General features: G+C 39.1%; 1 protein-coding gene across 1 annotated transcript in view; it reads right to left on the reverse strand.

Moving 5' to 3' along the window:
- Positions 1-1,904: 1,904 nt before the first annotated feature.
- LOC100889222 overlaps positions 1,905-20,158 on the reverse strand; it is a 30,691-nt gene continuing 12,437 nt past the window's right edge. Inside the window, exons 2-3 of the mRNA XM_003726754.3 lie at positions 7,592-10,605; positions 1,905-6,925 (exon numbers count right to left, since the gene is read on the reverse strand). Of these exons, the coding sequence (XP_003726802.2) occupies positions 4,881-6,925; positions 7,592-10,605 (5,059 nt within the window). The 3' untranslated portion in view covers positions 1,905-4,880. The remainder of the gene's footprint in view (positions 6,926-7,591; positions 10,606-20,158) is intronic.

Raw genomic sequence — 20,158 nt, forward strand, 5'->3', positions numbered from 1 at the left:
AGCCCCGTCAACTGACTTCTGACAGGCTTAGACTATGCATCATCATGATCATCATGATCATCATTACCATCATAACTATCGTCATATAATTTTCCATGGCAACATCAATCTCTTCGCCTGACTAGATCTAAGTAAGATTTCTGCAACTTCCACGTGCGTCCGGAAAGGTTGGTTAGATCTAGGCCTTTCCCCTTATAATTCAAACAATGATTCCAAAAGTTCGCATGCGATGGATCTTGGATCTTCTTGGATTCTTTTCCTCCTAAATACTCCGAAGAAGAGTGTTGGATGGTTCGAAATAGGCCTAGTATCGGAAATGACAACTAATTATTGTAATTAGTCTAGAACTAAAGTAATATTAATTCAGGAATATTTTCCTAAAGTCTAACAGCAATTATCAAGAAAGTCCTTTCACCATATATTTTCCCTTTCTTTTAAGTTTTATTAGTTGGCTGGTCACCCAATTTTAATTAAAGTTAAAACTTTGGAATTCATCATTCTCGAAACAATGTCTTACCTTCACAATCTTCTTCTCTCGTGTATCTCGTAAAAGCGACTCTGTCCGATATCTTGTAAATTCATCTAAACAGAGCTATCAAAATCAAAATATTATGCATATTAAGAACATCAAACTTTTTGTCCTAGTTGAAAGAGTTGATTTGATCGCATGTGGATGGAGACGGCATGCCATGCAAAGCCAGTTGCTAGGAGGACCGCGTCACAGTGATGACGCAATGAATTCCATCTCTCGTGCGCGTTAGCAACCATTGTTCAACGCACTTTCAGATGCGCGTTGAATTTGCATTGAACTTTCGCATTGGTTTCTATATCCTCCCCGCCCCGCCAGTTTATCATTGTTCGAATTATGATCGTCATTCTTTTGATAGAGTATTTTCCATGACATTTTTTAATCTTGGTGATGAACTTATGTTTGATAAAGAAAAAGAAATCTCCTCTTTCTTTATCTCCCTCCCCCCCCCCTCTCTCTCTTTTTTCCCCTCTCAGTATTTTTCCCTCTCTCTCTCTCTCTCTCTCTCTCTATACCTTCTCTCTATTTCCCTCTCTACACCTTCCTCTTCCCTCTCACTATAATAACCCCATATTTCTTCCTATATCCACTATCTCTCTATACCCCCTTCTCTCTAGTCTCTCCACCATCTCTCTCTCTCTCTACCCTCTCTCTCTTAATCTCCCTTTCCCCTCTTTACACCTCCTCACCTCTTCCCACGACATCCCAGTTTTATTATTATTTTTATTATTTATTTGACCAATCGGAAAACATACAATGAGTATAACAATCAGATAATACATAGACATTTCATAATTCATTCAAACAGCTTTATGAAAGTGGAGAGGAGATAGAGAGAAGGATACAATCTGCTGGTCAGGGGTGACAAGAGCAATTTAAATTGCTATTACTCGAAAGCATGTCACGCCCCAAAGTTTAGCTGTATGATAGCTGCCATCGGGATTATCTCTACAAGTAACAAGTAACCTCTCGCTATATCAGACCACACCTCTTTTTCATCTGTACCTGTCACTCCCATCTCTTCTTATACATCCCTCTCTCCCTATACATCCCTCTACTTTCTTTCCCTCTTTCCACATACCTCTCTCTCTTTCCTACTTTCCCTATACCTTTCTTTCTCTCTCTCTCTCTCTCCCTAAACCTCTCTCTACTTTCTCTCTCTCATCCTCTCTCCCTATTGATATATCTCTCTTTACTGTTCATCTAATATCTCTCTTTTCTCTCCCCTCTCTATAACTCACCCTCTCCTCTTTATACCTCCCTCTCCCCGCTCTGTATACTTCTCTCTGTGTCTTTCTCCCTCTCTCTCCCCCTCTCTCTCTCTCTTTCTCGATTGGAGACGACGAAAACGGAGACGTAATCAAAATTTAAACATCAGGTTTTTTGTGCAAGATTGTCTTCTCTATATAAAAACAAAATTCGTGTATTTCGAATCAGAACGAAATACAAACTTTACAAAAGGTTTTTGGTATATTTACAGACTGATACAAAGATATAGAATTACATCTAAACAAATTTGAAATATAATATATTGAAATATACATATATATACATTATGTTATATCTACACACACAAAATGATGTGTCGTAATTCTAATTAGTCATAATATTGTTTGCCTATTACATATCATAATCAGACATATATGCCTATGATTACTAAATGATTAAAATCTACTACAAGCTTTGCTTTTTAGTAGATCCCCCACTTAATTGATTGATTTATATGATTGCATCCTCTGTTATAACTATTACTATGTACATTATGTTTTCTATATTGTATGTTTAGTTATAATAATTTCCAGGTTCACTATGTTCAATTATTTTACTTTTGATAAAGTGAAATAAATAAACTTGAAACTTGAAACTTAAATACAATATAAAGGCGATTAACATAGAAACAAATTTTTTAGATGCTCATTTACAGGGCTGTAGCCTGCAGTTAACCGATTGTCCGCGAGGCCGAAGGGTCATGAGTAATGCACGGTTCAGGAGCAGCACTAGACCAGGGATATGTCCCTGACTAGACCTAACAATTTCAATTTCGTGATAGTCCCCAAAAATATGTTGTCAAAAGACCGCCGAGATATAATCGGTGTACATGTATTTACAATCACCTGGACATTGTTTCATAAAACTTGTTATCATTAACAAAATACTAAAATGTTATGACAAATTAGCTCTTATCCAATCAGATGCTTCGATTTTAGAAGCTAATAACAGTTATTAATGACAAGTTTTATGAAACAGGGGCCTGATAATTATGTTCTGCTAAGTTTTCACACTGTTTACAAATTCGGTTGTATTTACGAATAACTCGCCGGGGTTAAATTATAATCTTATAACTTCATCAATCCTAAAAGTGTATATGCTCAATTTTATATACATTATTAGGAAACTTTTATCAAAAAAATGACAAGTATGGAGAAAGTGCGAAATATCAATAAGACACTATATTCTTCAAATATCTTAGGCATGTTGACTTTAAGAGCACCGATAAGTAACCACAATTCCATTGTTGCATGGAATAGAATCTTTATATTCACTGTTTTTTTTTCCAATATGAATCATTTTAGTTATACCCTTCACAAGGTGATTAAAAAAATGATCATCGAATCTACTTTAGAGATGTTGCTGTTACTCATTTGCCCGTTCAAGTTTTCTTTCCAGTCTTTATAGCGCGGCAAGGTAGACTTACGTTGTTATATAAACATCTAGATTGACATATTTTTGTTTAAATACTAAAGAAATAAAAACGTATATTCCACACATTCACAAAATGATTAGAGCACTTAATACACTGTGCAGGAAAAGTTAATGTTTGGAAATTGATGATTTGGAAATGTTCATAGAACAGTTTCATTATTGAAAGCGGATTTAAAAGGCGTTTCTTACTATTTCAGACACGTGAAGTATTCACAGTACTTGTTAGCTCACCCAAACATGAAAAATGAGGTTAGATAAGATGCAAAAACTCGTCCTCTTCGAGTGGAAAATGTCGGCGAAAATAGCTGCTTGTCATACAGAAATATGATACATGTATTTCAGAAGAAAAAATATACCACACCCCGCTTTCAGAAAATTTCATTAAAGCATTTCTATTTCTAAAAAATAAGGCCCATGTAAGAAATGGAAGACTAATTGAAATAGAAATATATCTAAGAGATTAAGAAATAATTATCTTAAAATCGCAAAGAAGATGTTGCAATCTATGTAATAAGGCTGTATCACACAATCCTTTGTCAGTAAATTGAAGGCGACATTCAGAGGACTATACTCTTTACATACTGTGAATGCATTTTGCAACATTTATGATAAGTTTACTCAAAGTGTGATTGAATTACATAGTCGATCATAATTATAACAAGTATTTGGTATATAAGTTTTGTCATTTATGACATAGTTTGGAAGAATAAATCAATGTCTTCTTCAGCATATATACATAAACTCGTTTTCAAACACCTTTTCTGACCATGATTTTTTGTTGTTGCCGATATATCAACTTGAAATAGTGGGCATGGTATTGGATCGAGGCTTCGATTTCACAAAAACATTTATGCATTATTATCCAGTAAGATTATAATTATGTAGGCCTAATGTATAATCTTACAATAATTTATAACCTCTACAATTTAGAACATTGAAAATTTAAATATGAGGAATATGACCATCATTAACGTATAAAAATAGTTCCCATTTGCGATGATATTAATATTAACTAAGATATTTAAACTTCCTGATTGTACGTGACACACAGAAATGGGAGATATAAGTATCTATCATTTAAAATAATGGAGTGTTTTAAGTAAAATATTCTGCTACTTTTATCTGATTGTGACGAAATAGAATCTAACTTATACCCTGCGCACAGCGCCATATAATATAAACGTTAGCGGTCCTGCCGATATAAATGTCTCCTTTTGCTTTCTTTGATAAAGTATCATTACCATGGAAAAAGTGGAATGCACTTCACATTTTCAAATATACGTAATTTTCAGGGTAGACCAAACATGTGTAATTTAAATCTCGTGTGGATAAAATTGCTTTTGAAATAACTTGACAATAAGAAAAGCTGAACCGACGTTAAATCTACATGCTCAGTTATCCCAGATTATGGAAATTTTTAGTCATGATTCGACGCACGCGGCAAGTTATACATTCATTTCTACAAAACAATCATTGTGCGGAGAATCAAAACAGTAGAAGGTATATCGAGTACACTAGAATTGAAATTATATATATATGAATGTGGTATAAATTAAGGTGTAGGTCAAGACAATTTGGAAGAGGTCGGAAAGAATGGAAAAGATGAAACAGAATTAAAGTCTCAAATAATGTAGTTGTATATTACATCTTACGCTCTCTCCATTTGATCTAATTCTGTAAGCTGAGTTTTGGTCTCTTTGTAGATATTCATCAGTTCGAGTACATCTTCCTCCAGTTGCCTGTATGTCTCTAACAAACCAATGAGCTGTCCTTCTTCGTACCCCGCCACACCTTCTTTAGGGTTGCCCATGATCCGATCCAGGAACGGATAGTCGTCTTTGAACCTCTGCATGTCTAAGGTTCTCTCCGACAAGAGTTCGCTCAAGGACTCCACCTGACGCTGCAGACCTTCTCTCTCGGACAGTTCCTCTCCGGCTGAGTCAAAGGGAAGATCAAGCTTGAAGTCTTCCGCCTGGTAGTCAGTTGCTTGTCCTGGTGGTGCGCATTGCTCTCCGGCGAAATCAGCTGTGACTGTCTCATTCATGCTGAAACCCTCACCAGGGCTGTCTAATGAATCTTCAGCATTATCCGAACGACGATCGGATGCAAACGACTGTGATTGTTCATGGGGTTGTTCGGGATGGTTTTCAACTTGTCCTAGTTTCAGGAACTGTTCTCCAGCGCTGTCAGAGACGCTATCGGAGATGACCACATCATACCGGCTGTCTGTTGACTCTACATAAATGTCGGAATGATGTTCGAAGGAGAACGACTGTTCCTGTAGTTTGACCATCTTGCCCTCTGGACCTGCGATGCCCTTGCTGATCTCATATGAGTAAAGGCTCCTTTGAGTTTCCATGTGCTCTTCAGCCCGATATACCTCGATGGAAGCAGTCACTGAGAGAGCAGCGGGTGGAGAATGGCTCCGTAGGCCTACTAAGGCGAACATACGCTCTCCAGAAGCGAACGATGTATCATCATCGTAATCAACTCCACCATCTTCTGATGACCCAGAGTAGCCTCGGTAATCAGAATGCAACCACATACTGTCATCACTTTGGCTCAATGGCTCGGTATGTCCGTTAGTCTTCGCATACTCGGCTGATACCATGCTTGGTTCTGGATGACGAGTAGGATAGCTTTCCAGCGATTCATATGACTGCGCGTGCGGTTCATCCTCCGGTAAACCTTGATGGAAAACTGGTCGCGTAAATACAGGTTGTAACTGCTCCGGTACGGCCATGTCTCTGGTAATAGTGGGTTCTGGGATGCACCTAAAATCTTCTGGAGGATGCTGACCGTTGTTCTGTGTACCATTTCCCAACAAATCTGTAATGCGTGTAGGAGCCGTCTCGTCAGGGTAATTCATCTTCTTTGTCACAGTATGCTCAGCTGCGGGCAAGAGTCGAGCAGGCAAATAATCAATGCTTTCATCACTAGTCTGCAATTTTTCGATCTTTTGTGGAGGGAGGTTATCATCATGCTGCGATGATGATGGAAATAGTTTCTGTCCCTGTTTTTCGATCTCTAACAATTCAGAAGAAGAGTCATAGTCGCTGAATACGTGGTGTCCGTTTTGCGACGGATGTTTGATCTCTTGATTGTCTTTAAGTGCTTGAGAAGTGGGATAACGTGGGGTCGGTTCAACAGATGACTCTCCACCAGAAATCGGTCTAAACCTCATACCATTGTCATAATCATATTCTGCAGTCGGGACCTCGCTCGGGTAAGATCTGGTGGGGTCGTCCGCGGGAAGATACTGGTGTTGAGTAACCAGGTCCTGTGGCCAGCTACTGTTCCCGCTGTTAGGTCCATACCCAGGAGGGATCTCCTCGAGGTAGTCCTCGCTAGAATCTGAGTCTGACTGTCTGCGAGGTCTCTCGTATTCATTGTCTGACGAGGACTCGCCATTCTGCTGCTCGCTCGCCTGCGCCAGCATAGCACTAGTGATGAAGAACATCCTGCTAGCTTGCGGTTTCTCTGGCTCTTCTTCCACCTCCTCCTCCTCCACCTCCTCCTCTTCTTCGAGCTGTTTTTGGTAGTAACTGTGGTAACCGGGTACCTCACGTGACTGGTTTGCGGGATCATGTGATGTATCATGTGGGTAAGAGGGTTCCTTGTACCATGTCCTCTCCTGATCTTCCTCTTCGTCTTCTTCGACTAGTCCCACTTGATTATCGAGGATGTACGTTCCTGAAAGGGACAATGACGAAAAGAAGGGGAAAAACGGTATGAGCTATGATCAACTTCGGAGAGCATAATTTAAATTTAGATGAGGCACTTATTATTGGGATGGGTATAACTTCATACGAACATCATAATTCAAATTACAGATACTTTTGGTGAACGGTTAATAAAAGAACTCTGAACTTCTGATTTTATAAATAGTAGAAAATTATCACAAACACTGCGCCACTCCTAAACGAAAGGAAATAAATTTAAACAAAAGAGTGATGTGAAGTATTTTATGTGAGTAGACTAAATAAGAAATCGCGTCTTTAGATTTGACTTGTTGCCTCTTGAATCATCTCTTTTATCTGAATTCGAACGAATTTTATCATGAAAGGACAATTCTGAATTTGAGACAAATAAAGAAAAATGCGTGTAATATTAGTCCGATAGCATGATAATTAACTGTTCCGAGGTATGGGTTAGAGTCAAACTTCATATCCCTATGATGGAACGGAATTTCATCAGGGATCTTTCTTTAAAAGAACACGTTGAATTTCACATTGTATACGCTGTATTAATCTTAAATCAAATGTAAAACTCATAACAAATTTAAGAATGATAGCCATTCCGTTGGTGAAGTGATTAGTTTTTGGCTCAGATCCAAACTGATAAAGCAACAACTCATACCTGAGGTATCTGAACTTGAGACTGAGGAAGAATCATCGTCTGAGTCAAAAATAGTATCTGGTCCCAATCTCTCAGGAACTGTGTCCTCTTCTTCAGGATAGCCCTCGGTGACTCTCTGGGACGACACGGGCACTGATTCCTCCATCCCACCACTGGCGTCAGCGATATAACCTTCCTCCACTTCCTGCTTTGGAGGCATGTTAAGCTGGTCGTCTCTTCCAGTTGGTCTTATTTCAAGAGAAGCGGCGTCAGCCATATAACCTGCCTTCACTTCCTGCTTTGGTGGAATGTTAAACTGGTCGTCTCTTTCAGTCGGTCTTCTCTCGAGAGAAGCGAAGAGTTCCTCAAAATTAATTTGGCTCTCTTCCTCATCCTGTGGTTCTGGGAAGATGGGTTCATCGACTTCAGAAAGATCGTCGTCATCGTTGAGGTTTTCTTTGGAGGAGACAAGAGCAAAGACCGCTGACTTTTTTTCTGGGGTCATCTCTTTACCGAACAGACTACTGACCAGCGCAAAGGTCCGACCGCCGTTGGAATCATCAATAATTGCTTTGTAAAAGAGATCGTCTGCACTATCGTACATGCCGTAGGAGTACAGGAAAGGTCTCTGAAGGAGATATTGAATGGCTTCCCTCACCATTTCATCAGTGATGACTTTCTTCCTCTGAGGGCTCGCTTCACCGACGTCAGAATCATTTAAATCGACATCCACCGACAGTTCGCCGTTGAGTGATTTCAAAAGTGATTTCAAGTTAACATGACCGTTCACCTTCTTCCTCACATCGCTAGCAACCAAGTCATCCTCACAGACCTTTTGAGGTGTGGCTTTGGGAACTTTGGATGGAGTATCGCTTATGTCCAGGTCTTGCCCTGGTTCTTGCGGGCGTGAGCAGAATGAGTCTACACTTGAACATTCCACTGGTCGTGCAGCTGCCGATGAGATGAGCTCCTCATCCACAGCTTGCCTTTCGCGGTTAACATCATCACCACCGTCATCATCACTGTAATCATCAATGTTTGTCCTTCTAATGGTAGCCATGAATTCCACCATGTCGAGCTTCGGGTCATTGTCCAAATCACCTTCGTCACCAGTGTCCTTGGATTGTACATCCTCACCCGTGAGTTTCGTCAACAAATCTTTGACGTCAGAAGGATCCCCGCTTGATGCCTTCACAGTGGCAACTATTCGAACATCTGGAATCGTGTTGACTTCCACATCATGCTTGACGTCACTTTCTGATTCGTCATCGCTCCTTACGCTCACAGTCACATCCATGTTGGTGGAAATTTGTGTTTGTGTTTTTGTTTGATTTTGGTTTTCATCATTCCCTGGAATGTAATCACTCGGTTTATAGGCTTCTTTGGCAAAATCATCATCATTAGGCACCTTATGGTCATCATCTCGTTCTGGAAGCGCACTTGTGTTTGTATTCTCATCACCCAATTGTGGTGACGCAAAGTCCTCTCCAACGTTCACTTCCACCACGAAATCATCATCATCAACGCTATCAATTCTGATCTGTGGGATTGGGATATCACTAACGCGACGACCACTCGGTAACTGATTTTCCTCTCCATTCCTATCGAAACCAGTCTGTGGAAGTTCATTGTCATCAGCTGCTACGGTGGGTCTACTCTTAATTACTGATTCTTCGAGAATATCTCTAACCATTTCATTTGCGAGAGATTCTACAATAATATTCATAACACTGACGCGGTTGGCGTCATACTTTTCTCCGTCCGATACTTTGTTTTCAATGTCTACGTTATCCCTCAACACACACTCGACCTCTTGACTGTCTACCGGCTGTACGAAGTCACTGACATTTTCAGCAACCTCTTCATGGAAGGTGTTGTTTCTACTGTCCACATCATATGACATGTCGTCAACCATTTCATTCGAAATACGATCGGCAACTACATTCAAAACCTCAATTCGTTCATCCTTCCACAATTCATTTGCAATAACATCAGCACCAACATTTTCAATATCAGTCCTATCATCCCAGTCAAGCTCGTGCTCCCTTTCCTTGACGTCGACTCCCGCGTCCTTCACCGTATCCGCATCACTCGACGTCGTTGTGTCATCCGAGCCATCTTCGACGACATCGTCATCGATAGCATTTTTAACCACGGGAGCATTAGGCACGTCGTTTGATTCGACCACGACGTATTCCACAGATGTTTGAACGGTGGTGATGTCTTTATCAACAGACGTCCCATCATCTTCTGATTCATCAGGTGTCTTTTGACTGTCATCATTGCTTTCTAGAACAGCTGAAGATTCAGGAGACGATTCTTCCTCGGTTGTTAAGCTTAGGTTCACATCCTCGCTCACGGGCACTGGAGGATGAGAGTAGCTTTCACCTACTGTCCTTTCTTCAATATTCTTGGATGCTTCATCCTTATCTTGCATATCTAATTTGGCGTAGGCCTCTTCCAAAGCTTCATCTAACCCAAAATCCGAATTACTATCCTCCTCACTTGTGAATGACACATCTTCTGGAAGATTCACATCCTCAACCCAATGATCGGCATGCTTTGGTGTGTTGGCATCACCGTTACCTTGCAACAGTTCACTACCATCATCAGCGTCTAAAATTAAGAAAGCATCATCTCTTGCTTGGTCCTGATACTGCTCGTCTTCCCTCTCCTCCATGTTTTGATCACGTGATATATCACCTGCTCCATCACTCAATCTATAACTGTCCGGATATTCGTCTGGATGTTCCACGGTATCCATGGCATCGGCGAAGTCGTCTAAGCTGCTATGTGTGCTGTCACTGTCACTCTCAATGAGCCGTCGTTTCGCTCTCTCGGGTTGGTTGGCCGACTCCGGTCTGGCTTGTAACGGTGTCGGTGTCGGGTTCTCGGGTGTCGGGTTCTCGGCCGTCGTGCCGATTCTGCTGTCATCTGGACCTTCGTTTGAATTTGTTCGACGTCGATCTTCCTTTGACGGCGACTTCTCGGGATTGTCGATGTCTGTCCCGAATTCGTCCACGTCAGACTCCTCTCTGTAACAAAAAGCAATACAAGAGGGGAAGAATTATTAGCAAGATTATAATTATGCATAGAACAACATATATACTTTTGAGGAAAAAAAATCGGCTGGCAAAGACCAGAGAACAGCAACTACTTAAAGTTCAACAATACCAATTTCCCTCTCAAGACGACGAACGAACACTTATACTAGCAGCCCTGTCTGAATCATGCTTGCAAGTGCAGGCGCAAGAGTGGACCACTATCAATATTAAAGTACAGGTATACCAAAATCCAAATATATACACCCGTCTTCTATAGCATATCGTCACTATTATTATTATCGTCTGGAAAATGCAAAAGTACCGGCAATTTAGAATATTTCAAGAAGCAAATCACACATTTTTGTTGTTGAATAGTTGAGAAGATATGATGATAAGCAACTCCTACGCGGAAAACAGAACCAAAACCTTTTATCCGTTCAATGTTTCTAGAGCACAACGACGCTTTCATAATACTGGTTGATCATAATTAGATTTGGTACACACCCACACCGCAGTATTAAGCAGTATATTTTATTTCTCGATGCACACGTATTGTTTGCACCAAACGCGGACTTTGGACCATGTTTGCTTGTAATAAAAGCTCCAAATGTATAATGACATGCATCTGTGCATATATACATGTAGATATTCATCGGGCAAACATACTAATATAGTTCAACTGCTACATTATGCCAATACCTTTTTAAAAAATGCGATCACACAGTCCAACGTTCAATGTGTGATAAATAATGTTATGAAGGACTATATCAACATCTGTAACAATCTTTATTTCTTTGAAATCGAGCGCGCGTTTATAACATTCATAAAATTGAAAACACTGTATTGAGAATACATGTACAGTCACAATAAAAATATCTTCGGGGCCTGCATACTGCATAGACTGTCAGCGCGAAAATTTGAAATGTTTTAGCTAAAATTTCAGATTTCCTTCGCATACCTTTCAACCTTAATTACAATTATGAAATTCAGACTGCATGTTCAATCCATAAAATTATTTGAAATATACTCTATTATGCCAGACGGATATGAAAGGCAATATAGCTAAGTCACGGGCAAGTCTTAGGAGCTTTGTGGTATATTGATAAAGGCTGTTCACTAGCTCTTATACGAGAGGTCCCGGGTTCAGTTCCTGCTTACATCTTGGCTTGGATAAGGTAATTTTGTCGACATTCATTTTTGTCCCACTCGGGTACCAACAATTACAAGCCCCGTAGGGAGAGTATTGTTAATACTGACGTGGCTACTCTGTCTAAATAAGACCAAAATTAATAATATAATTTATTATTTTGTTTATAAATCATTCTTAAAATAATCATTTTCAATTCTAAACAAACTATTCACACGTGGTTACAATTCAGCCAGATTCTCTTAAAGTGCAATGCCATGACGAGAACTCAAGGTCAAGTTCAAAATAGAACACACTAACAAAGAAGGCCAACTTCAATTATATTTTGACCACGCTTGCAGAATATAATGCACCCGGGCTTCAGTAAAATTACGTCGTGTTAAAACTATGGAATTTGTGGAATAAACCACTTCCGAAAAGCAACGCAAGAATGGCTCTTTTGGGCAAACATTCCCTGACCTTAAAAATCTTAACAACGACGATGAACAGTGTTTACAAGCATTGACACCAAATTGTGTAAATTATTAAAAAGGTTATTATTTTCATTGCTCCTCTCACAGAAAGTTGCATCTAAAACGACAAATATGTTCCATTCATAATCGACAAAGGATAAACAATTATTGTGTAACGGTTACTATTAATACTTCAACATATAAAAGCTCAGGGGACTTTCAAAGACACTACTGGCAATTACTGCTCAGTTGTAAACAAGAGTTGGCAATACGAAATCAAACAATGGCCGGTTGACGGTGATACCATCATGGATTACAGACCCTTTGTGGTCGAGTGGGAACGAAAGAAAAAAATACCTGAAAATCATATATCGATGCAAATATTGACTGGCCTTCATGGGACACATTTCAAACATCAATCTAATCCATTGAAAATTACTGATGTGAGATGATAACTCGTGACGCTATTTGCGAAATGATACGAGGCGAATAACCAGGCAAACACTATTGGTTGTTATTTCGTTTGCAATTACTCATGCTTCAGATGACAATTCGTATATTTTCAAATGTAAACTATACTTTCCACAAACAAGAAATTCAAGGTAAGAATATAATAAACAAATAGATTTCTATGAAATTTGAAAATTATGATTGGTTCATGATTGGTTCAGTCGTGATTATTAAACGCCATTTCAATAAGATATGGCATGTAGGTGCGGTGAAAATAAGAAAGGTCCTAACCCTAAGATTATAATTTTCTCAAGTGCCTCTTTTCACCCCCCCCCCCCCAAAAAAAAGACTACAATTCGAAGAATGCAGATTTATGGGCGATGCATATATAGACTCATAAAGGAACACATTTTAGAATTGCAACGGAAATTTAGCCCTACGACAGAAAATTTGATGGCAACTGGTTGGCAAAACAAAAATAGTGGCTGCCTTAGTAGGCGGGCCAGTGTAACCCACATAACTTGATTGTTAGAAGCACCAAGTAGCAAATATCACAACTCCTTTTATCGACACACAGAGGACAGCAATGAGACCAACAATAAGAAATAAAGGCTAACACAAAGTACATCTATAAGACTGAAAGACGAAAGTGGAAATAATTACATCATGACAGTGACACTACTTGTGTAGGACAGGACGAGAGAAAATCTTATATTTGGTGATAATGATCCATTGACAAGGAGTGGGCGTACGTGAACAAAACAAAGCAGCGAGTTTCCGAAATTGAACCATGACCCATTGCTATCAAAGACATCTTGCCTTGTAACCGTATTCGGCTATAAATTATGAGCATTCTCGTACCATAAGTCTTAAGCATCCAATAAGGGGGAAGGCACGAATAAATTATCAGAAACCGAGGCAACTGATATCTTGAATGATCTGAGATCGTCGCATTCCATCTCAGTCAGGTCATCGTGATCACATGTCAAGATAATTTGTCACAGAGGTCATGATCAACTAAGTGCGAACGCTTTAAAAATGTAAACACGTCAAAACAAAAACTACCTCGGCATGCATGATGGGTCACTACATGGCCTCGATTCCAAATATAAACATATCTATAGCGTAGGGTATTCTCATGATTATTTAATAGATTTATTATTATTATATACAGTTGACCAGGTGACTACTGGATTAGTTTCAATGATATGATTTCAAAGATGGTTGTCGGACGAACCTTGGTGTCAAAAGTTTAGGCCTCTATATTACAACAAGAATCAGACGTAACAAGGCTACAAAATATAAGAAAGGTCTGACTTCTCTTTCTACCTTCTTGTAGGTCTCTCTCTCTCTCTCTCTCTCTCTCTCTCTGTGTCTCTTCTTACCCTCGTGTTGTTATCCATTTGCACACCATCACATCCCCCACCTGTCTTCCCCTCCCCCTCTCTGTCTATCTCTTTCTCTTGTTGACAAGGGATGAATACAATCATCACATCAGATACATTATAAATTCAAGATTGCCTTATCGCACGCAGACATCCCTTTCTTTGAGAAGCATGCAATGATTTATACGAATTTAGACTGACAAAGGAATTGGTGACACAGTTTCATTTTCCTCTGCCGTTATGTTCTCCCAATACGTCATCCTCAATTAATATTGATCACCAGAGTGTAGCACATAATATTGGTATAAAATGGCCACAAACAGACATGTTCAAGATACATGAATCAAACCAGAAGCACGACGCCATTGTTGAGACTTCAAACTATATAAGAACGAGATATACATCGATGATCGGGGCACTCAAAATGAATGCCATCGTTACCATGGTAACATGTCGTAGAAGATGTGATTAATTCATGATTTATAGAGTGACTAATCTGCTAGATTACTGACTGGGATGATGTGACTATAAGAAATAATATAATGTGTATTTGATACAAATAATAAGCATTGTAATATCGTGACTGTGTATTTTCATTAGCTCTTTTGTATGCCCGAAATAGTGTATTTGGAGCAGGTGATGACTATACGTGAATGGAAATTCACTCTTTCGGAATTCGCATGAGAAACTTCTCCCTTTGGAGTGGAATCCACGTTCAAGAAGAGTGAAATTCACTCTCAGTCTCATATTTGGAAAATTCAAACACTGCCTGCTCTTTTGTGTGTTCCATTCCCCAACGAAATTATACCTAATTAAAAATCACTCCTAAAAAGTGACTCTCCCATGCAGGGGATAAATTAATATCAATTTTTCGGGGGCTACTTTTCAAGCTTGCCTGCCTTAAAATAACATTCTAAAATTCGTTTTGCATTGAACTCTATGCAAATTTACAGGGGCTCTTTACTGATTTTCGGGGGCTCTTTTAGGCATTTCGGGGGCTAATTCGCCCCGAGTCCCCGTGTAGTCCCATGCATTCCACTGCAGTACATGAGTCCTCAAATATTAGCCATCGCAGACGCGTTAAAGGTAAAGACCAGTATTGGAAACGCCCCAATTTCAAAAAATGAAATGGAAGCTCTCATTACCAATCATGTGAAAGAATATGTTTTGACTAATACATGATGATAAAAAGAATTGCCGGGAAACCGCCTACTAATTCATATATTTGGTAAATTTGTTTCTCTCATGGTCTGTGAGAGATATAGGGTAGTCCCATATACATCTTTCTGTGTATAGTGCTTGTAACTTTACGAAGAATGGGCCAAATTTCTTATCATTTTGATGATTCCAGAACCTTGCAGATGCTAGATGCTAGATGATCAACCTTTTCTGATCGATTCCACAACGTTTCTTTCACAATGCAATCGTATGACCATAACTGGTCTTTACCTTTAATCGGAATGAAAATATTAAATTCAAGCTGCTGCGATCCACAGCATCCTCTGAAAGATTTGAACGAAATAATTGAATAGCCTTTCAAGAGCAAATCAGGGATTATCGGATAAAGGGCAAAAGGAAACTAAGGATTGGATTTTGTTGCGTGACAGGATATCGTGATGTATTCTGAATATCAATGGGAAGACATGGATATGTTGAAAGCTCGTTCATAATTATGATTGAATTATGCTTCGAGTGTATCCAACCTTTCAGGAACAGTCTTGAACTCTTCTCTCGAGTGCACATCAAAACAGTACTTGTATATACAAGCACTAGTTTACATCTTAAATGACAAGATGCATAAGTACTTCAAGTTCAAAGTGTTTGTGACAGGCAAGAGGCAACACAAAAATGTATCTCAACTTGTCAAACATATCAGGTATAGTGTTATTATACATTGTTTTCGCACGAAACTGTTTTAAAGTAATGAATAAACGTTGCGAAAAAGAAGAGAAAATACATATTCATTTTATTATGTAGCCTACGTTGAGTTCTCCGCAGGCAATAGGGACTTTTAGATTTGCACGAAGACAATGTGGATTGCTACGGTCGACGTCCTTTTAATGTACTGCCTTGAATGGACGTCACACGTATCAGTCCACGCAAAGCTAAAAGTCCCTAATATCGATATAATACTACAGTATCATCATTATGTTACACCAAGGATCTACCATTCCTTAAATTCCACTCAGAAGAGTAACCGAACAAATGGTGGTTTCGAATGGCACTGTACATACCTTTGTTCGAATAGAATATATCCAGGGCCTGGTCAAGTCACTTAAACGATACACCCGTGAATCCTAATATGATATCATATCCTTAATTCTCGTCACAGAATTCGAGATGTAATGGAACGCACAATCAAATGTAGGTCTGTTGTCCACGCATATCTCCACGTTTAGAAATCACTAAATTCACCTCTTTCGGTACCTCTGTATTCTGTAACGGCATTCTAAACCGACAAATTGCCGTTCTTGTTTTTGAGGTTTACGAGCGGCAAAACATATTGCCGGATTTGTGCACGGCGGCGGAACGAGAAGAATTCAGTTTGGAACTCGGATTTTGAGCGATGACGAGTTGCAAAACTATGGCGGAAACAAGGTTGGGGACAAAAAGCATTACTCGTATTTCAACCATTCAAGCAAGTGAAAACGCACTGGGTTGAATGCCAAATCCTTTCGTCAAATATAGTCCTTGTTTGATTCTCTACACGGTTACCACTCCGTACATACGGAGCTATTTCTCCACGTATAGGTCTCCTCTCAGCGGAGCGTCGTCTGGTTATGACCCCTGAGCTAAGGGGTGATAGTCCGTCAACGTTAATGAGGTTCTTGTTTTGACAGCCCTTCCTTCCAGCTATGAGCTATTCCACTGCTCTTTGTGTGGAAGAGGGGGCAAAGTTTAATCATTAATAAGCCACTTTATTCCACGCGATTTATAACCATCATCAGCCTAAGAACGAATGGTTAATGGACTTAATGGAGGTAAATGATGGTTGATGATGGTTAAAGATAACAAAATAAGAGGATATATTAGTAACTTTCAAAGCAAATCCAGGGTATTCCCCCAATATTTACGATAAATGGGCGTGGCACCCATTACCCCTATACTCCCCTCCGGATCCATCCCTTCTTGTCTTGTCTATTCTGCTTACCCACATCCTTGTTCCATTCTTTTCTACTCTCTTCTTCATGAATATTTTGCTCTTACTACTCTAAGGTAGTGAAGGTCTCCATCTCGATCAACAAAATTAAAGTTAATTCTCGGTGATATTAGACCTATATTTTTGTTCCTTCACCTTTGCCATGAATGTAGACACACAACTGTGACCACTAGCGTTTATTATAATTGAGACCTGGGCCCCGTCTTACAAAGAGTTGATATCAATCGCAACTTATTTGCTATTGATATAAATCATAACTATGTACATAAGAGATAGGAGACTGCAAACGTGCGATTGATTGGAGGACTTGTGATTGATTTGGATCAATCGCAACTCTTTGTAAGACGGGGCCCCGGCCATACACTACGGATATCGATAAAGAATCAGTCGGTGCTGGTGTACTTGTAAAGATAAAACAAGAGTTTGTTCTCATAGATCAAGTGGACAACGATAAGATTAATTTGTATAAAATCTGCGATCCAGTTTCTTCACATCAGCTTGAATGACAACCTTTGAATAGCAGCGAAAAGAATAGACTAAGTTCCATCCTAAATGCATCGAGGATTTTTATCAGTCTTCCTAACGTTCAACTGGAAAATACAAAGCCCCCCCCCCCCCCACCATCGCAAATGTTCAAATTATCAATTAAAGTGATCTTTATCGTGTTGCCGACGACGATAGATATAAAGTTTTGGCCTCAACGCATAGTTGGCCTACCAAACGCATTTACAGCTTGCAATATGTATTCCAGTTTAATCCCTACCTGTTAAATCAAATTCCATAAATTTCTTCAACACTATACCATCATACAGAAGCAGCAAAGAGATATCACTCTCTTCTGTATAGATGAGACCATACTAGCTGCTGCTATGCCAGGCAACTAAATCGCCTAAATAAATAACGCTTCTCATCGAGTCATGGGTCCTATATACGTTGACAAAGAATTATTGTAATCAAAACGTCAATAGAATGAAACTGCATAAAATACTTACTTCTCATCAAAATTATTATTACTATTTTCATCCTCATTCTCGTCATCTTCCTTCTCGTCACTATCATCGACATCATTACCGTCATCATCGTCGGCTTCGAGAGCCCGTATACGATTATAGACAACACCGAGCACGAGTCCGGGAAAGAAATTGCTCATTACGAACATGATGGATGCCAAATGTTCAATGGTCGATTTTTCTTCCACTTCCCCATCCTCCATTCCCGTCACTCCTCCATTAGAATCCAAGCACGCATCTATCACCGAGGCATCCATCACTAATTTATCTCCTACTTTTGGCGCCAATTAACATCTTGGTCCCATCTCGGGAAGACATAATATCCATACAAACCAGACTAGAAGTGTCTGTTTGTTAACTGTCTAAGCAGCTTACGAGCAATGTGTGAAGCTGGTCAGATGTAATATGTGTTCGTTTGCTCTCGAAGGGCTCTCCCGAAGTTTTGACCAAAGTTAACTTAGTTAAATAAATCAAAATAAACTAAGGAAGGTCGACGTGATGCCCTGTATTCCAACCGGTGAACGCAGTGTACTATCAGCGACCAGTGCTGCTATAATCACAATTCATTTCACAGTGTGATATTTTGTGATACTTTGATAAAAAATTAAATATTTTGAAACGATATTTTTGTCTTTCATGAATGAATGTATTAGTAATATTAGTAATATTAGTAATATTAGGTTTAAACATTGGATCCCAAAACATCATTTATTAAAACATAACATTTGCATACCCAATAGCATTATTATTGATATTAAGGGATGTTTGACACCCGTGTCGCTATATGTGCGATCAAAATCTTGGAAGTACTTCTGCCATATTGAAATAATGATGATTTGCATTAAAACCCAATATGTATGAAATTGTTATTCACTTTATAGACGATTAAAAACACTGTACTTGTTTGTCTTGAGAAGACTTTTCAATCTGATGAAAAGAACAATGTTGCGTTGATTATGAAAAAAAATCATACAATTTAGACAAACAATAATTCATAGGTAAAATCCATTCTCTTCCTATATTTAAATGTCTTTGACAGTTCTAAATTTCACCCGATATTAGGTATTCAACTGACCACATTTCACAATGTACAATTACGTATTACGACGTCAGGCAGTTGGAATACAATATGCAGACGTCAAAACCATTCCACCTACTGCAGTCGGTCCTGCCTATTGGTTAATAATTAACTGGCATAACGAGATTGATATTTACATGTACTAATCATCGTGTTCTTGCATTCCTACGCTGTGGGTAGACAAAATGAAACAAAGAGCCCAACCCAGTGGGATATCTGGGCTGATAACTTATCGACTCATAAGACCAATTATTGGATATTATATTCGCTCAACAACGTTTGTATATTGTTCAACTTAAAGAGAAGGTTGAGTTCTGGGGAGAGGTGAACAATGATTTGTGATCATTTTCATTGTTATTTTGCAAATGTGGAAGAACATCCGAGAAAAAAAGGCCCATATACATCTGTCTGTGTACAGTGCTTGTTACTTTTACCAAGACGGCCAAATTGTTATGATTTTGATGATTCCAGAACCTTGCAGTACACCAATACTTATATGTTATATGGTCAACCTTAGTTTTCTGATCGATTCCACAGCGTTTCTTTAACAATGCAATCGCATGACCAGAACTCAACTTTATCTTTAAAGGAAAACAGGTTGTAGTACAACTCTTGCTCCTGCGAAAATTACTCCGCGTCAATTTCCTATACACTAACCGAATTCATAACTTCAACCCTGGACCCAACGCAATACCCACCCTTTACCTTAACCCTGTAACTAACCTACAACCCATATAATATCAACCCTAACACTAACTCTAACCCTATCCCTTTGATGACATACTAATAATAATAATACTCAGTTTTTATATAGCGCTGATTACAATCACTAAGTGCTTCCAAACTTGGTTATTGAAGTGAC

The sequence above is a fragment of the Strongylocentrotus purpuratus genome, unplaced genomic scaffold, assembly GCF_000002235.5.
Source record: "Strongylocentrotus purpuratus isolate Spur 01 unplaced genomic scaffold, Spur_5.0 spur5_scaffold_11, whole genome shotgun sequence".
Lineage (NCBI taxonomy): Eukaryota > Metazoa > Echinodermata > Echinoidea > Camarodonta > Strongylocentrotidae > Strongylocentrotus > Strongylocentrotus purpuratus.